The 15,721-nt window shown below is 43.0% G+C and overlaps 1 protein-coding gene across 3 annotated transcripts in view; it reads left to right on the forward strand.

The window, feature by feature from the left end:
- The first annotated feature begins 7,131 nt into the window (after positions 1–7,131).
- LRRCC1 (leucine rich repeat and coiled-coil centrosomal protein 1) overlaps positions 7,132–15,721 on the forward strand; it is a 28,269-nt gene continuing 19,679 nt past the window's right edge. For 2 of the 3 annotated variants that reach the window (XM_066266419.1, XM_066266418.1), the window contains exons 1-6: positions 7,132–7,381; positions 9,032–9,237; positions 9,544–9,609; positions 13,282–13,449; positions 13,809–13,984; positions 14,079–14,288. In XM_066266419.1, the coding sequence (XP_066122516.1) occupies positions 7,293–7,381; positions 9,032–9,237; positions 9,544–9,609; positions 13,282–13,449; positions 13,809–13,984; positions 14,079–14,288 (915 nt within the window). In that variant the 5' untranslated portion in view covers positions 7,132–7,292. Of the gene's footprint in view, positions 7,382–9,031; positions 9,238–9,543; positions 9,610–13,281; positions 13,450–13,808; positions 13,985–14,078; positions 14,289–15,721 lie in introns of those variants that run through there. The other variant, XM_066266420.1, reaches the window with a different exon arrangement.

Consider the following 15,721-nt stretch of genomic DNA (forward strand, 5'->3'; position numbering starts at 1 on the left):
TACAATTTTTTTCAGATACTATCACACTAATGCATTGATATATAAAACACGCATGCATTTTCTATAAAAATATTTCTTCTATTAATTTATCTGCAAGTATTTTTCCTGGGTATTGAACTAAATATTCTGATTATTCTTCAACATTGCCTTATAATGACATGATCTATAATGCAGAACAGAGTCTCCCAAGTTTGTTCATAAGATTGCGTTGAGGGTACTTCTTAACATTCACATTTCTGGGTATTTCCCTGGAAATTCTCATTCAGTATGGAAAGGGACCTGGAAATAAATATCTTTGAATAAGCAACATACATGATTTTTATGATCAGGCAAGTTAGAAAATGTTTAATTAAAGCAGGGCTGAAACAATACAACCAAATATAGTTTTGAGTACTCTTAAATTAAACAATCCTTAATGAAACTTTTAGTTAAGTAGGAAGCTAATCGAGTAATTTTTTTTAGGAGAGTGTCTAAATTCATGACACTTATTCTCTCCTAGAAAATACACGGAGGCATGTATTTTCCAGAGTATAACTATTAATTGCATCCGAAGCACCTCCCTTTTAACTCTCTAAGGGCCCTCGGCTTTCTCTGTGCTTTCGTCATGTTATATTGTATCGTGTGATAGCACCCTAGGTGCCACCAAAATTCTAGCAAGGTGATCAAGCCATAAACTGATGTTAATCGCTAGGAATGGCAGAGACAGCAGATCCACCAAAGCCTGAATGAGAGGAGTGGCAGAGAGAAGATCATGGGCCACAGTGCTATCTTAATCCAAAGAGCAAATCCAGGTAAGATTTTGCATGACTACACAAATGGACAAGAACAAAGAGATAAGAAACAAATCTGGGAGATCTTAGTAAATGTCCAGCACTGCTATCCTCAAAGAGAGTCTTTATTCTCGTGACAAGGGCTAGATCTCAGCCAGCACACATGTGTCCATTGAAATATTTTTATACTACTTGGTAAATGATTACTTTCCTAAGTTCCCCATTCCTGTCTCCCACCCAGCCCAGCATCCGGTGACTGAAGGGATAATATCTGACACAGCAGAGGACCCGCAAACCCTTTCCAGCCCTACAGCCCATGTCTCTTCTGATTGCTGTAAGCCCACACCCCACTGGTGGTTAAATACAGTGGTCAATAATTGTGCTCATAGGATACGTCCACTGACCTTTCATGGTGCTCTTAACTAGACCCTTATAATTACCAGAAAGAAATACATTTCATCTTAGAAAAAAAAAAGAGTATTTGTCCTGTTATTTCAGCATTTGAATTTATGTTTTATAAAGCTGAAAGTGTCATGCCTGTCCTTACAATTGCATAGTGACTTTAGAATGAGATAGTGCACTCAGTGGGCACTGCAGTTGATTCTGTTGCCAATCCTTAACTGGAAAATATTTTACTACTTCTATTCTACTAATACCTGTGCAGCTTCCTTCTACCTACTTCTAAAAAGAGCCATAAAAGTGATATTGGTTGTGTATGTATCTGTAAAGGACTACAGTAAATGCTATTCTGTCTAAACACAGAGCTAAACACAGCAGCACCATTGGAACAAGGAAATGATTTTCTCACACACTGGTGCAGTAAATTTTTTTTTCTTTCATGGGCCCATCACCCATCTTCTGGGAACTCTGTGTCTTATTGAAATGACTGGGCTTTCTCAATAAAACCACTTTCATACCAGCACACCCATGAAGCATGAAATTAGGGACCTGCTTACACTAGACGTCTGGGGGGGAAATGCTTCTTCTTTTGTGAGGACCTGGGAAGTCCTTTTATAGCTTTTGTCCTCAGTGTCCTCCATGAAAATGGGAATGTGGGCAAGGTCAGAGTGTTCCCAATTTTGTAGCAGCACGAAACTGTCTCTAAATAAAATGTTGCATGAAAGGTGAACCCAGGCAGGCGTGAGGGGACAGAGCACTGCGGGTTGCAGTCTCCTCTGCCTACAGTGAACTCCGGGACACTCTCAAGGAACTACTTAAGATTCCACAAAATGCAGTGTGAAATTTACAAAATGTAGGATCACTAAGATCAACAATTCTAAAAATTCTATGAAATTCTACAATGTGTTCCTATTGCTTGGGTTATTCACCTAGACCAAAGGAAGGCTCCAGTGCCGAAGGCCCCACTAGTACAAACTCACAGCAAAGGAGAGCATGATGTTATCCACAGTGCAGAAGTGGGCAAAAGTAGGTGTACAGTGGTTGTATGAAAAATAATGCAATGCTTAACAAATAATAGTACCAGAATAAACAGTTTTGCACATCCACAACTGTAAACCCACTTTTGCCCACCCCTGTATGAGAGAAATGACAAAAGAGTAAGCAAAGCTATGCCATCATGACTCATTCTCAGTCCTTTATATTTCAAGATCTACGATATTTTTCACTCCATAGGATGCACCGGACCATAAGATGCACCTAGGGTTTTAAGGAAGAAAATAAGAAAAAAAATATTCTGAACCAAATGGTGTGTTAAAATATTTAATAAAATATACCACAATAATATTTCAACAATGTAAACACAACAGTATTAACAACCATTAGCACTGTTATTAACAAATGAGAAGAGACTTTAATGTTCAAATACTCTTCTAGTTGTCTGGGAACCCACAGCTGCTAAGAAAAATGGACAATTCACTCCAAAAGATGCATGAGCATTTCCCCTCCACTTTTGAGGGGGAAAAAAGTGCATCTTATGGAGTGAAAAATATGGAAATTCCAACCAAATAGCAATTACAGATAAAGTAATATTAGAAAAATAAAATAATTATAATAAAGGTTACATTGACCATGAACATTTAGCTGTGGTGCTTGATATATGTATTCATACATTATCTAGTCATACATGTATACATACCATATATACTACACTGTGTATTTATCTATTCATAGATATACCTCTTCCAAATTTTCCTTTGATTGTTTCATTTGGGGAGCTGCTTTGTCCCTCACTAGATCTAAGTTAGATCATCAACGCCAATATTTCTATACACTGATTTCAGTTATTTCTTGATGACTATTTATTTATTTATTTTAAGTGAGAAGAAGGGAGATAGACATACTCCTGTATGTTGTTCAACCAGGATCCACCCAGCAACCCCTGTCTGGGGCTGATGCTCGAATTAAGCCAGCTATCCTCAGTACCCAGATCCTTGGTGACCATTTTTAATCCAATGATTAAAACAACCTGAGGAAAGTTGGAAACTTCACAAAATCTAATGCATCCTGCAAGGGTGACAAGAGTTAGCTCTTGCCTGACCAGGTGGTGGAGCAGTAGATAGAGCGTCGGACTGTGACATAGAGGACCCAGGTATGAAGCCCTGAGGTCTCAGGCTTGAGCGCAGAATCATCTGGTTTGAGCAAGGCTCACCAGCTTGAGCCCAAGGTCGCTGGCTTGAGCAAGAGGTTCCTCAGTCTGCTGTAGCTCCCCTGGTCAAGGCATGTATGAGAAAGCAATCAGTGAACAACTAAGGTGCCACAACAAAGAATTGATGCTTCTCATCTCTCTCCTTTCCTGTCTGTTCCTATCTGTCCCTCTCTGTCTGTCTCTGTCACAAAAAACAAACAAACAAATAAAGAGCTCTTAAAAATGTAAATGCAATCACAGGAGTAGTGTGCTTAAAACACTTCTGAGCTGCCCACCTGCCCCAGACTCACTATGAAATTCAAGACATTTCATGATGAGGCCTTGGGGACCTTGTGTCCCACTCTCCCCCTATCCACGTTTGCTCCTGAAGTGGCAACATGACCTTGTCAACATTCTGTGCCTTCTCCCATCTGTCGACCTAGGAAGGACACATTTTCAACCAGCTACTTTAACAGACTGCTCATCCTGTGGACTCCGTGTGGGCCTCACTTCCTTAGAGACCTTCCTCGATGCAGTCTACAGTGCGTGACCCAATCAATACTCAGTAGTATCTTATGTCTTTTCACAAACTGTGTATTTGAAACTGTTTCCACTTACCATTAGTAATCATTGTACTGTTTCTGAATTCTTGTTGCCAGTAAATTGCATGTGGACAGGACTGCACCTGTATTGCTTATCCCTGTGACTCCAGCACCTCTCATAGTACCTGGCACTTGGCAGATACTCGGTAACTGTTTACTGTCCATAAAGGACACTTAGAAAATTTACAGATTTCTGAATTTATTCCTGGATGACTAGTAGTGCTTTTAAGCTCACTTTCTTTTTTTAAAAAAAGATTTTATTTATTCATTTTTTAACAGAGAGAAAAAAGAGAGAGAGAGAGAAAGGGGAGGAGCAGGAAGCATCAACTCCCATATGTGCCTTGACCGGGCAAGCCTGGGATTTCAAACCTGCAACTTCAGCATTCCAGGTTGACACTTTATCCACTGTGCTACCACAGGTCAGGCATATGCTCACTTTCTTATATAAAAAAAGTATAGTATACGTAAATATTCTTTTGTTATTGAAGATAATATGATGTCTTCACATTCTCGATCTAAAGGGCATGTTCAGAATATAGATGCTTTCATAGAGGCATCTAGTGTTCATTTTGTTTAGTGACAGTAAAATTAAAATGGGCCAAAACAAAACATAATGTGTGCAACAGTAAGGAAGTTATAGTCTCCATGTGGCAGCAGCAATTTAATGCATCAACTGCCCACTTAAATGACTTTTTCCCCTCTGGCCTTCATCATATAAATGCTGCAATTAATCATTCTAGAATCCTAGCAACTAAAATTATGATGAGAGTTTTCTGGTTGATGTATGTGCTGCTCCCTGCGCTCTTTTCAAACCCCAATAAAGTGACAGGAAAGAAATCAAATATGCATAAACAGATGGTGATAAAGAAAAAAGAATAAGATAGGAGAGTTAGTGGTAATTGACATTGGCATTTGAGAAAGCAGAAAGTAAAGAAGACGGTGGAGAGGAACCAGTAAGTTGACCTTCAGAGCATCTCAAAATCGAAGGCACTAGTAAAGTTATAACCCTTCTCAAGAAGCTCCAGAGGAAGACATGCTCCAGCAGAGTGTAAACCAAGGGAAAAAAAATGAAAACATGGTATCCAGGACACAATATCCAACAAGGAGAAAAGGCAAAAGGATTTTCCAAGATGGTCAAAAAGGGAAGTGTCAGAAACCCAAATGTGAAGTGAGGGGTGAGGGTAAAAATAAGCTTGAACATTTTTCCAAGAGAGTGAGCAGAAGAATGTAAGATGGCCTGACCAGGCGGTGCATCTGACTGGGATGGAGAGGACCCAGGTTTGAGACCCCAAGGTTGCCAGCTTGATCGTGGGCTCATCTGGTTTGAGCAAAGCTCATCAGCTTGGACCCAAGGTCACTGGCTTGAGCAAGGGGTTACTTGGTCTGCTGTATCCCCACGGTAAAGACACATATGAGAAAGCAATCAGTGAACAACTACTGTAAGGTGTCGCAACGAAAAACTAATGACTGATGCTTCTTACCTCTCTCCGTTCCTGTCTGTCTGTCCCTATCTATCCCTCTCTCTGACTCTCTGTCTCTGTAAAAAAGAAGAATGCAAGATGTCTTGAGGTTTAATACTAGATGTCTTGGGACTAGGACTAGAATTCCAATGAATTCTACTGATCAAAAAAAAGAAAAAAGTCACAAACAAGCCCAGAATCAAAAAGGCAGTAGAGTTTCTACCTCCACCTCTTGTTGGAAGGATCTGGAGACAATGGCAAAGCATGTCGTTAAAGGGAAAAGAAAATTGTGGCTGCAAATTTTAGAATATGATAGGTATAGAATAAACTAATGACAGTTAAGTCTTCAATATTAGATTTTTTTTTAAATTAGGCCTTTATTTGGTAAGTAATGAGGGCCCACGTCAGATTTTAGTTCAGTGACAGGTTCAGAGTAAAGCTATCCCTTGACCTCCGTGTTTAAACATCCCCATGGCTCAGAAAGCCATCTAAGAAGGAGGTTCGTTGACCTTCTTTGAGTATTGTTTCCTTCTGGAATGCCATGCATTGTCCCCCGGACCTAGCAGGACCCTGTGTAGTCATCGGTATCTCCCTTTCTAGATGCTTCCCCATTGCCCATAGCACTATACAGTCTGCTTCAATGCTCCCGTGCTCTTCCTAGTGTTACTAGACCTGGAATGCCAGGTTCCTGAGTCTGAATGTCATAAAAATGAGCACCGAACTCAGCACAAAATCAAACAGATACAGTTTATTGAAAAGAGCTTGGACACAAGGGAATGGACCAGCAGAGAAGTCGAGCTCCGAATGGTTTATGTGGATGGTGTATGTAGGAGCCTGGGGCGGGGGGGGGGGGGGGGGGGGGGTTGAAAATGAAGCTGAGGTCAGTCGTCCCACCACCGTCATGGCGGTGGTAGTTGATCTCAGAGTCACGAGGTGTTTCTTACAAGCCTATAAACACTTGCCCATATAGTTACCATTTAATAAAACAAATATTTTGCAGGACGTGATGTTAAGAAAGGATGTCGGCCTCACCTGTGGTGGTGCAGTGGATAAAGCGTCGACCTGGAAATGCTGAGGTCGCCGGTTCAAAACCCTGGGCTTGCCTGGTCAAGGCACATATGGGAGTTGATGCTTCCAGCTCCTCCCCCTTCTCTCTCTCTGTCTCTCCTCTCTGTCTCTCCCTCTGTCTCTCCCTCTCCTCTCTAAAATGAATAAATAAATAAATAAATAAATAAATAAATAAGAAAGGATGTCATTGTTGTGCATTCTTTCTTGTAAGGATACGGGTCATTTCAACACCGTTATTTTACTCAAAGCAGGGAGTGGCGGTCAGGCCTGGGAGACGAAGGAGTCGGCGTTACCACCACTGTCTCATTAGCTCTCCCGGCCGCGGGGCGACCTGCGGGAGCTCTGGGACGCCCTAGGCTCCCCAGGCACCACGGCAGAGGCCGGCGGGCAGTGGGAGGCACCGCCGACGCGGCCCAGCCATGGCCGGTGGGGAGCAGCTTGTGCGTAAGACTATAGGTCTGTAAAGCCTAGCTGCTGTGAAACGGCATTCAGGAGTCTGTGTCTGCCACGCAAAAAAATGACACGGAGTGCCCACGGGCAGAACCCATTATTTCTCACACCTCTCACCAGAAGCTGCTCTTTACGGCAAGTGCCTGGCCTTGCGCCACGGATGCCGTAAAAGGCAGGGAAGGTCCCGGCGCGGAGGCCGCCACTTCCGGCGTTGCGGCGCGGCCGGGCGGGAAGGAGCAGCCGTCGGTTGGGGGGAGCCCCGGCCCTCCCTGTCAGGTCGCACGTCCGCTCACCGGGAGGTGTGTTCCTGGCGGGCGGACCCAGCGCCGGGCGCCGGTTGAGACCCAGCTCCGTGTCCATGGAGGCGCCGGTGGAGGAGGAAGTTGAGAATGAGGACTGCGACAGCAGCTACGGGGACCTGTGCTGCATGGACAAAGGCCTGCGGAGGTGAAGGGCGCTCCGGGGTCGGGGCTGCGGGCGATTTCCCTGAGACGCGCCCCGAAACTGCCCGCGGAGGTGCGGGGTGCGCGAGCCAGCTTTCCTTCCCTCCGTCCCCGGACGCCCCGTTCTTCGCCACACTCCTCTGGGTCCCCGTCTCCCGGTCCCGGGTGCAGCCTGATCTTGGCAAGTCCCCGCGGTGCGGGCGTTTATGTACTTTTTGCAGAAACAAAGCTTCGCTGTCCTGAGGTTCCCGCTTCCCTCGTGTAAGCAGCCCACACGTGTGCGGGCGCACCTGGCCCCTGCCCCGCGTCAGCTCCGTTTCCCCTGTTCCCCACCGACTCTCTGGTTGGCCAGAGGACCCCTGGAAGATGGTTTTTCAAGGGAATATTTATTCGTAACGGTAGCTGTCATTTACCGAATACTCCCTCTGTGTGCTTGTTACACCTGTCATCACCCATCCTCACAGCAGCTCTGCAAGCTGGTAATTTCGCAAGTGGCAGATCTGCGACTCAGAGGATGTAAACAACTTTCCCAGTTTCACGCAGGTGATGAGCGATTGAGTGAGAATCCAAACTCATTTCTGGCTGATTTCGTTGTGTGTTGCTTCTGCTGTGCCACGTGATCAGCACATTAATTGACAGAAGTAGAAATGTTTCAGAACATAAATGGTTGTCATTAGCAGCATGTGTATGGCATAAGGTCTGGACTAAACAATAGCTCAGTAAATGACAGAAGGTAAAGAATTTGGAAATATCTCAAACATACCTACCTGTAGAGATTGCTAATTTCAAATGTAGAAATGCTACATCTTTTCCTCCTGGGATTGTGTGTCCCAGTGTCCCACTGTTCTTCCATCCAGCTCCTCTGAATCATACACATTACCTGTATTTCTGGAACTACTGTTCTCAGAGAGGTTCCCATTTAAAAGACAGTAATTAATTGAGAAATTGAAGAGATGAGTTCCACTTAGGGGAGGTGCACTTCAAATGTCAGGGAGGGAAGACAGGCACTTTTTCCCTAGAAACATCAGTAGCCAGTGGTTTCTTTTTAAATCAACCATGTTCTGGGTTAAGTAGCCATTGACAGACAATGAAGAAGAAAGTAAGGTTATGAACTCCAAAGTCAGATCTGGGTTTGTACCAGCTCAGGTAATAACTACAAGGACCGGGACAAGTTATCAATATTTACCGTAATTTCTGTAGACTTCAGTTTTCTGGTGATACCTACTGTTTGAATATGGCTGTTGAATGAGATGAGGAAACAGAAACGTAGAGAGATTAACTCATTTATTTGGGGTAACAGCAAAAAAAGTGGTAGAGTGCAGATTTGAGCTGGAGCATTAGGATCCCTGGGCCTCTGTACTGACTGCCTTTGCTGTGTCCTGGTGATTTTGCATATAGTGGCTGGAAATGCCCAGGGTCACTTGCCTCTCCTGAGTGGGTTTCTTGTTTATGTAAAATGTTCAAAATGCTGATTCGTGGTAAGAGTCCCTCTACCTTATGAAGCATTTCAAGGCCACTAGATGTAAGAAGGATTTCACTATAGAATGAGTAGAGCTCACACTTACCTACAGGCTATTGGGTTAATTTTTGTTATTTGGTCATGATTTCAAAATCCATTTTACTAGTGCTTAATAATACATACTTTCTTTTACAGCATATCAGAGTTATCCTTAGAGTCAACTCTCCATGCCATCAATCTGCATTGCAACAACATCTCAAAGATCGAAGCTATTGATCATGTTTGGAATTTACAACATTTAGATCTGTCATCTAATCAAATAAGTCACATTGAAGGGCTTAGCAAACTGACAAAACTGTGCACTTTGAATCTATCCTGTAATTTGATCACAAAAATAGAAGGTCTGTATTTCTCACATAATGCCTTGAATAAAGAAGATAATTTAGGTCCTTTTTTTCTTCCCAAAAGAATGAGATAAATACTAAACTTTTGAAAACTGACCCTAAAATTTATTAAATAAAAATTTTCTTCTAGAAAATTTATCCATCTTTTTAAAGTATTTTTATAAAATGAAATTGATTTCACTGTTACTTATTTTCAGACTGTATATTTGCTTTAAAACAGTCTGAAGTAGCAGTGTAGTACTTTATAGCTCTAATTAATTGATTGTTTGAATCTTGTAAAAGCTTTGTTTTATTTTATTTTAGGACTTGAAACACTAATTAATCTGACCAGACTGAATTTATCTTATAACCACATAAATGATCTTAGTGGTAAGTGGATTTGCTTGATTTTTTATAATGCTGATTGTTTGCCATATGTGGTGAGTTACACTGAGCTCAGCATGTCAGAAAAATTAATAATCCAATTTTTGACCAAAAAAATTTATCTGGAGAATCTATTGGTGCCAAAGCGACAGCTGCATTTAAGATAGGAATAAAAAGTAGGGTGATCCGTAACAGAACAAACTTGTATAGGTAAGACCTACTTTGGGAGAAATAATACTTTAATTTTAGATAATCAGTGAGTATATTGTTGCACAGAGAGGAAGAGTTCCAATAGGATGCTTCAGTGATTAAAGTATTCTGCACCCGTGCCATCGGGACGGCTCCCAGTAGCCAGGTGTGGCCTCTGCGAACGTGAGATGTGCCTAGTGCACTGAGAAACTGAATTTGTCATTTTGTTTAATTTTAATAAAATTTTAACTTAAAATTACAAAGCTAGGCCCTGGCCGGTTGGCTCAGTGGTAGAGCGTCGGCCTGGCGTGCAGAGGTCCCGGGTTCGATTCCCGGCCAGGGCACACAGGAGAAGCGCCCATCTGCTTCTCCACCCCTCCCCCTCTCCTTCCTCTCTGTCTCTCTCTTCCCCTCCCGCAGCCAAGGCTCCATTGGAGTAAGGATGGCCCGGGCACTGGGGATGGCTCCTTGGCCTCTGCCCCAGGCGCTAGAGTGGCTCTGGTCTCAACAGAGCGACGCCCTGGAGGGGCAGAGCATCGCCCCCTGGTGGGTGTGCCGTGTGGATCCTGGTCGGGTGCATGCAGGAGTCTGTCTGACTGTCTCTCCCCGTTTCCGGCTTCAGGAAAATACAGAAAAAAAAAAAAATTACAAAGCTACCTGTGGTCGTCTTACCATATTGGACAGTGTATGTATAGCATCCCAAAGGCTATGGCAAATGAGTATCAAATATGTACCTCTTTCTTTTTTACTTTAGCATGTCTAAGAAGGTTTAAAATTGTTACCTACTTTATAACTCATTAAAGTGATAAGCTGATAAAAGGAACCAAGTTTCATAATCTTTGAATTATTGGTTAGAACTAACAATTTCTCTAATTATCATCATAATCTTTGTCAGTATTTGAAACAGCTTGTTCATTTGTTTTTCTCCCCTACTAGAAAAATACTACCCTATACCAGGTGTTTAACATACAAAAAATGAAGCAGTCGAATTCCTGCCCTTAAGCTGAGGCAGCAGCAGAATTTCTATTTTTTAAACATTTCCCCCAAAGAAGTGAAAGTTTTAGGATTGAGTGTTGGCTATAGGTCAACTGCCGTGTGCTGTTGAGCAGAGTCTTTTGTTTTTGGATGCAATTTCCATAGCTGAAAAATGAGTCTGGGATAAGATAGTTCACTTACTTAACAAATATTTATTAAAGATCACCATATTGAACAGATAAAGTTCTTATTATAGGGCTTACATAGTAGTAGGAAGAAAAATAAGATTTTCTCAGCCTCCCAAAATAGGCAAAATATTTGAGTAGATGCTTTCCCAAGAGAATTTCCAAATGGCAAGTAAGCACATGAAAAAAAAATGTTTAGCATCTAAAGAAATGTATATTAAAACCAAGTGAGACCCACTTCACTTCACACCTACTAGAATAGTTGTGATGCAGCTAGAACTTACATATGTTACTGGTAGAATTGAAAACACTACAAGTACTTTGGAAGACAGGTTGAATGTTTCTAGAATGTTAAGTATACATTTACGATATCATGTGGTTCTACCCTATGCTACCTAAGAAATGAAAACATGTCTAGCGAAAGACCTGTGCATGAACGTTTATATGACTTTTAGCTTTTCATATAATCATGTTTTTATGATTATTTATAACCTCCAAAAACTGGAAACCATCCACTGACCGTCACCTGGTAAACAGATAAAATTGTGATACATCCACACAAGGGAATACTACTTGGCAATAAAAAGGAATGAACTATTATTGATACATGCAGCAATGTGGATAAGACTAAAAAGAATTGTGCTGAGTGAAAGACACAGAAGACTACATGTATCAATCCATTTATGTGACTTCCTGACAAAGGCAGAGCTACAGTGGCAGAAATCAGATCTTTAGTTGCCTGAGCTTGAAGATGGGGAGAGAAAATTGACAACATGGAGTACACTGATTGGGACAGTGGAAATGTCCTACTTCTCAATCACAGCAGTAGTTAAACAACTGTGTTGGTCAAAGCATATAGAACTCCACACCTAAAAGGAGAATTTTAGTGACTACTAGAGAATGAGGAAAAATATGAAGAAAACGCAGTAGGCACCCCAGAAGTTCTAATAGATAATTCTCAGATGATAGATAATTCTGGTAGTCTTACTTGTTCAGAAGCACCTCAATGATAAGGCAGTTTACACGATAGCACGTGCAGAGACACTGTGTTCCCTCAAGCTTGCCAGGACAGGATCAGAGGGAAGGAAGGGAGGCCTTCAGGAGTGAGGAGTGCAGGGCTCACCTGCAAGAAGAGAGGGGAGGAAGTAGGCCAAAGGTGTATTGGCATGTCGTCGGTGCAGTAGGAAGGCATTGGAGGGCTTTAAACAAGCAATGTGTGTGTTGAAAGGATCACTTTGGCTGCTGAGTGAGGAAGAATGGATTTTAGGTGGAAGTCAGGCATCCCACCGGGAGCTGCTCTGGTAGCATAGAGGAGAGATGATGGGGGCTTGGACCTTGGACGAGGGTGGAGACAGTGGAGGCGGGTGTGTTTTGCAGATAGAGGTCATAGGACTTGCTGATGAGTGAGATGAGGGAATGGAGGAGAAAGGAATCCAAGCTAATGAACACTGATGACAGCACTACTTCCTGATGTGGGACATTGGGGAGGACACGTAGAGATTAGAGGACGAGAAACAAGGATTCTGTTAAAAATTGGAAAACCTTGCTAGACTCATGTGCATGCCTGCGCGTGTGTGCATGCATGCACGTGTGGTTGGGTTGGAGCTGGAGATCTAGCACTGTGATGGTATCTGCAGCCTAAAACTGCGGGAGGTCTTGGAGAACTTATGGCTGGAGAACGGACACTAAGGGGACACCCAGTGACATGGAACAGGACCTTTACGCTGTAGGCTGCACCTCAGAATGGCCCTTCCAAAAGAAGAGAGACTGCGCACTCTTCCATTGACAGCTTCCCCTCTCCAGCACTGTGGGAGCCTCTGCCAGTCAAGGTCCTCAGTGCCAGGCGCTGCTCTGCTCAGCAGGCTCCACTCAGAAGCAGGTTCTGAGGCAGGCAAGCGAGCAGCCAGTGCTGCAGGGGTGCAGGGTGGGGTGCGAGGCCCCAGGGCACCGCGGCTGAGCCCAGTCAGACACTGCCTGCTAAGGTGGGGTTCTTGACATTGCCTCCCCAAGATAAGCTGGAGCCACAGGTTCTACCAGGGAACGCAATCAGATGTGCTGTTTGTATTTTATTGCTCAAACCAACAATTGAAGAGCCATTGTTATGCTCTTCTGTGAATACCAGCATGGCCTGGGGAGGCCCATTCGAGATGCCAGGATCCTCTGTTCTTCAAAACAGCAGCTGACTTCGCTGAACCCTCTTCATGAGACACAGCTTTCTTAGTGAGTCCTTGCTCTTGCGGCTCCTTTGCCTCTCGAAACAGAATCTATGTAAGTGTTCAGTGAGCTGTCGGGAAGTTGTTTTGGCGTCAGCAGGCTTTTCGTCTTGCAGGTTTGATGCCCCTTCATGGAATCAAATACAAGCTGAGGTGCATTGACCTGCACAGTAACTGCATAGACAGCATCCACCACTTACTGCAGTGCGTGGTGGGCTTGCACTTCCTCACTAACCTTGTTCTGGAAAAAGATGGGAAGGACAATCCTGTCTGTCGCATGCCAGGTAGGATCAACTCGTAATGCTTTTTGGAACAATGCTGAAAGCAACATTGCTGTAACCTGCTTTTGTCTGTCTTAAACTTTACAACTTCTGACCTATTTTGGAAAACATAATAGCAGATAAGTAATTTAAACTAAATTGTTAAAAGAACACAAAGTGAATAAATTAGTAATTCTATTTAGACAGTTTTATGTTTGATAAGTGAATGCCTCAAAATAAAATTATCTAATTGAAATATATTCTTATTGTATAACACGATACAGCCGTAGGTGATATATCTGGTAGTTGGTGGATCTGTTGATTTTAGAAGCAATGACCTTTCTTGAGTGCATGCATTTCATTCTGAATGGTTTATTTCCAAGGGTACAGAGCCGTCATGCTCCAGACCTTGCCGCAGCTTCGAATGCTAGATTGCAAGAACATATTTGGTGAGCCAGTGAATCCATCAGACATAAATTCCTTGAGTCTGCAGTGCTTTGAAGGTCTTTTAGATAATTTAGTTTCGTCCGATTCTCCCCTAAATATAAGTGAGGATGAGGTATAGTATTGTTTTTCCCCCCCTAATATAAAGATACCTTCAGCTTTGAATTAATAAGTGCACGTGGTAAGGATATGGGTTGTGTCTGTCCTAGATCATTGACAATATGCCTGTGATGACAGCGCCCGTGGATGAGATGGCTCCCCTGGATAAGTTTGCCCACACACCAACTGACGTGGGTTTGCCGACCTTTATGCCTATGTGTCCGTCTTCTGAGCCAGAGAAGGTTAATCATGAAAGCGATTTTCAGAATGAGATGAAACTCCAGAAATTAGATGATCAGTTTTTACAGCTTATCAATGAAGTAACTATGTTTCCTATTTTTCTAAGTAATGTGTTTGTTGAAGAAACGGTAGTAAAATTGGATGCAAGCAGACAGTGAGAAGCAGCACCTCCACTGCGTCCATGTGTGCGTGTAACCCTGTCTTTTTCAGGGCAGTGGTGGGAAGGGTGACACCTCTTTCCCTTGTTTCCTTTTCATCTCTCTCAAGCCTCCAGTTGTGATTTCTGTTGTACTTCACCTTATTCCCATCAGCCCACCTGTTATTTCAAACTGAGGAAACAAAACCCTTTGGACTCATTAGGGATTGTGAGTCATGTTCGACCTTTCCTGTCTTCTCTTCAGTTGTTCGATGGTCAGAACCACTTCTGGAACTCAGTTGAATTCAAGTTAATTTATATAGTTCCTGTTTCAACTTCTGTTTACAATTGACCTTCCCCAAATTAGTCTCTGCTTCCCTGAGATACTCATTCTTTCTACCTCTTACCCTGGTTTTTAGCATCTTTGACCATATGGATAAACTGCAGTTGCTAGAATTTACTGCTGCTCAGGTCTCAACACACACTGCAGCCCTGTTCTAACCTGCAGGCAGGTGTTGTCCTGACCCCGCCCCTCCCGGGTGCAACTGTTACCACTTTATCCCCTACCTGGAAGGTGGGCAGAAAGGTTGTGGGTAGGCCAGTTAGTCACGTGTGTTAGACCTCAACATTTTTAATTTTGATACTCAATTTTTTTCTCCTGAGAGTGGGGTCTGGGTGGAAGCCAAGAATGCTTATGGGACATTTATGGTCTGGTGGGTTTTAATAACCCTGCTCTGGTTTCACGATGCTAGATAAGCGAGCCTGCCTTAGGTGAGTGAGTAACAGGTGCCAGGGCTCTGCGTCCCAGAGAGCCCAGATTCCTTTTCTGTGGGCTCAGGCAGGGCTAGTGATAGAGCCGGGGCTCTCATCCATGAGCTCGTCGACACCTCCACTTCCTCGGGTTCATCTCTGTCTTCCCTAACAGTCGGCTCTTCAACTGGTGTCAGAGCCTAGATTTCAGCTTCACACCATTCTCACTAAACCCAGTCAGGTAGGTAGGAACTAATATGTCTCTGTTCTTGTTACCTGGAAAAGAGTCTTGGGAGTTATCTCAGAGCCCCATGTTAGTAAGACAGAACTGAACTTCAACCTGGTGACCTTGAAATCAGTGCATGGGTTATATCTATCCCTAGTTTGTTTTTGTTGCTATGTAGTGGTCTATTATATGAAAATACCAGAGTTCCTTTTTCATTATTCTCTTTTGGTTCCTTCCACTGGCTATTTCCAGGTTCATGACCATATTGCACAAGTCTTTTTGTGATCTTTATTATTCTTCAGTAAACAGCTAGAAGTGGAATTTCTGGACTGGAGGGCAGGTGTGTGTTTAGTTGCATAGGAAATACCAGAGCTTGCTTTCTCAGCATGATCGGTGCATTT

Source organism: Saccopteryx bilineata, chromosome 3, assembly GCF_036850765.1.
Source record: "Saccopteryx bilineata isolate mSacBil1 chromosome 3, mSacBil1_pri_phased_curated, whole genome shotgun sequence".
In the NCBI taxonomy this organism is placed as follows: domain Eukaryota; kingdom Metazoa; phylum Chordata; class Mammalia; order Chiroptera; family Emballonuridae; genus Saccopteryx; species Saccopteryx bilineata.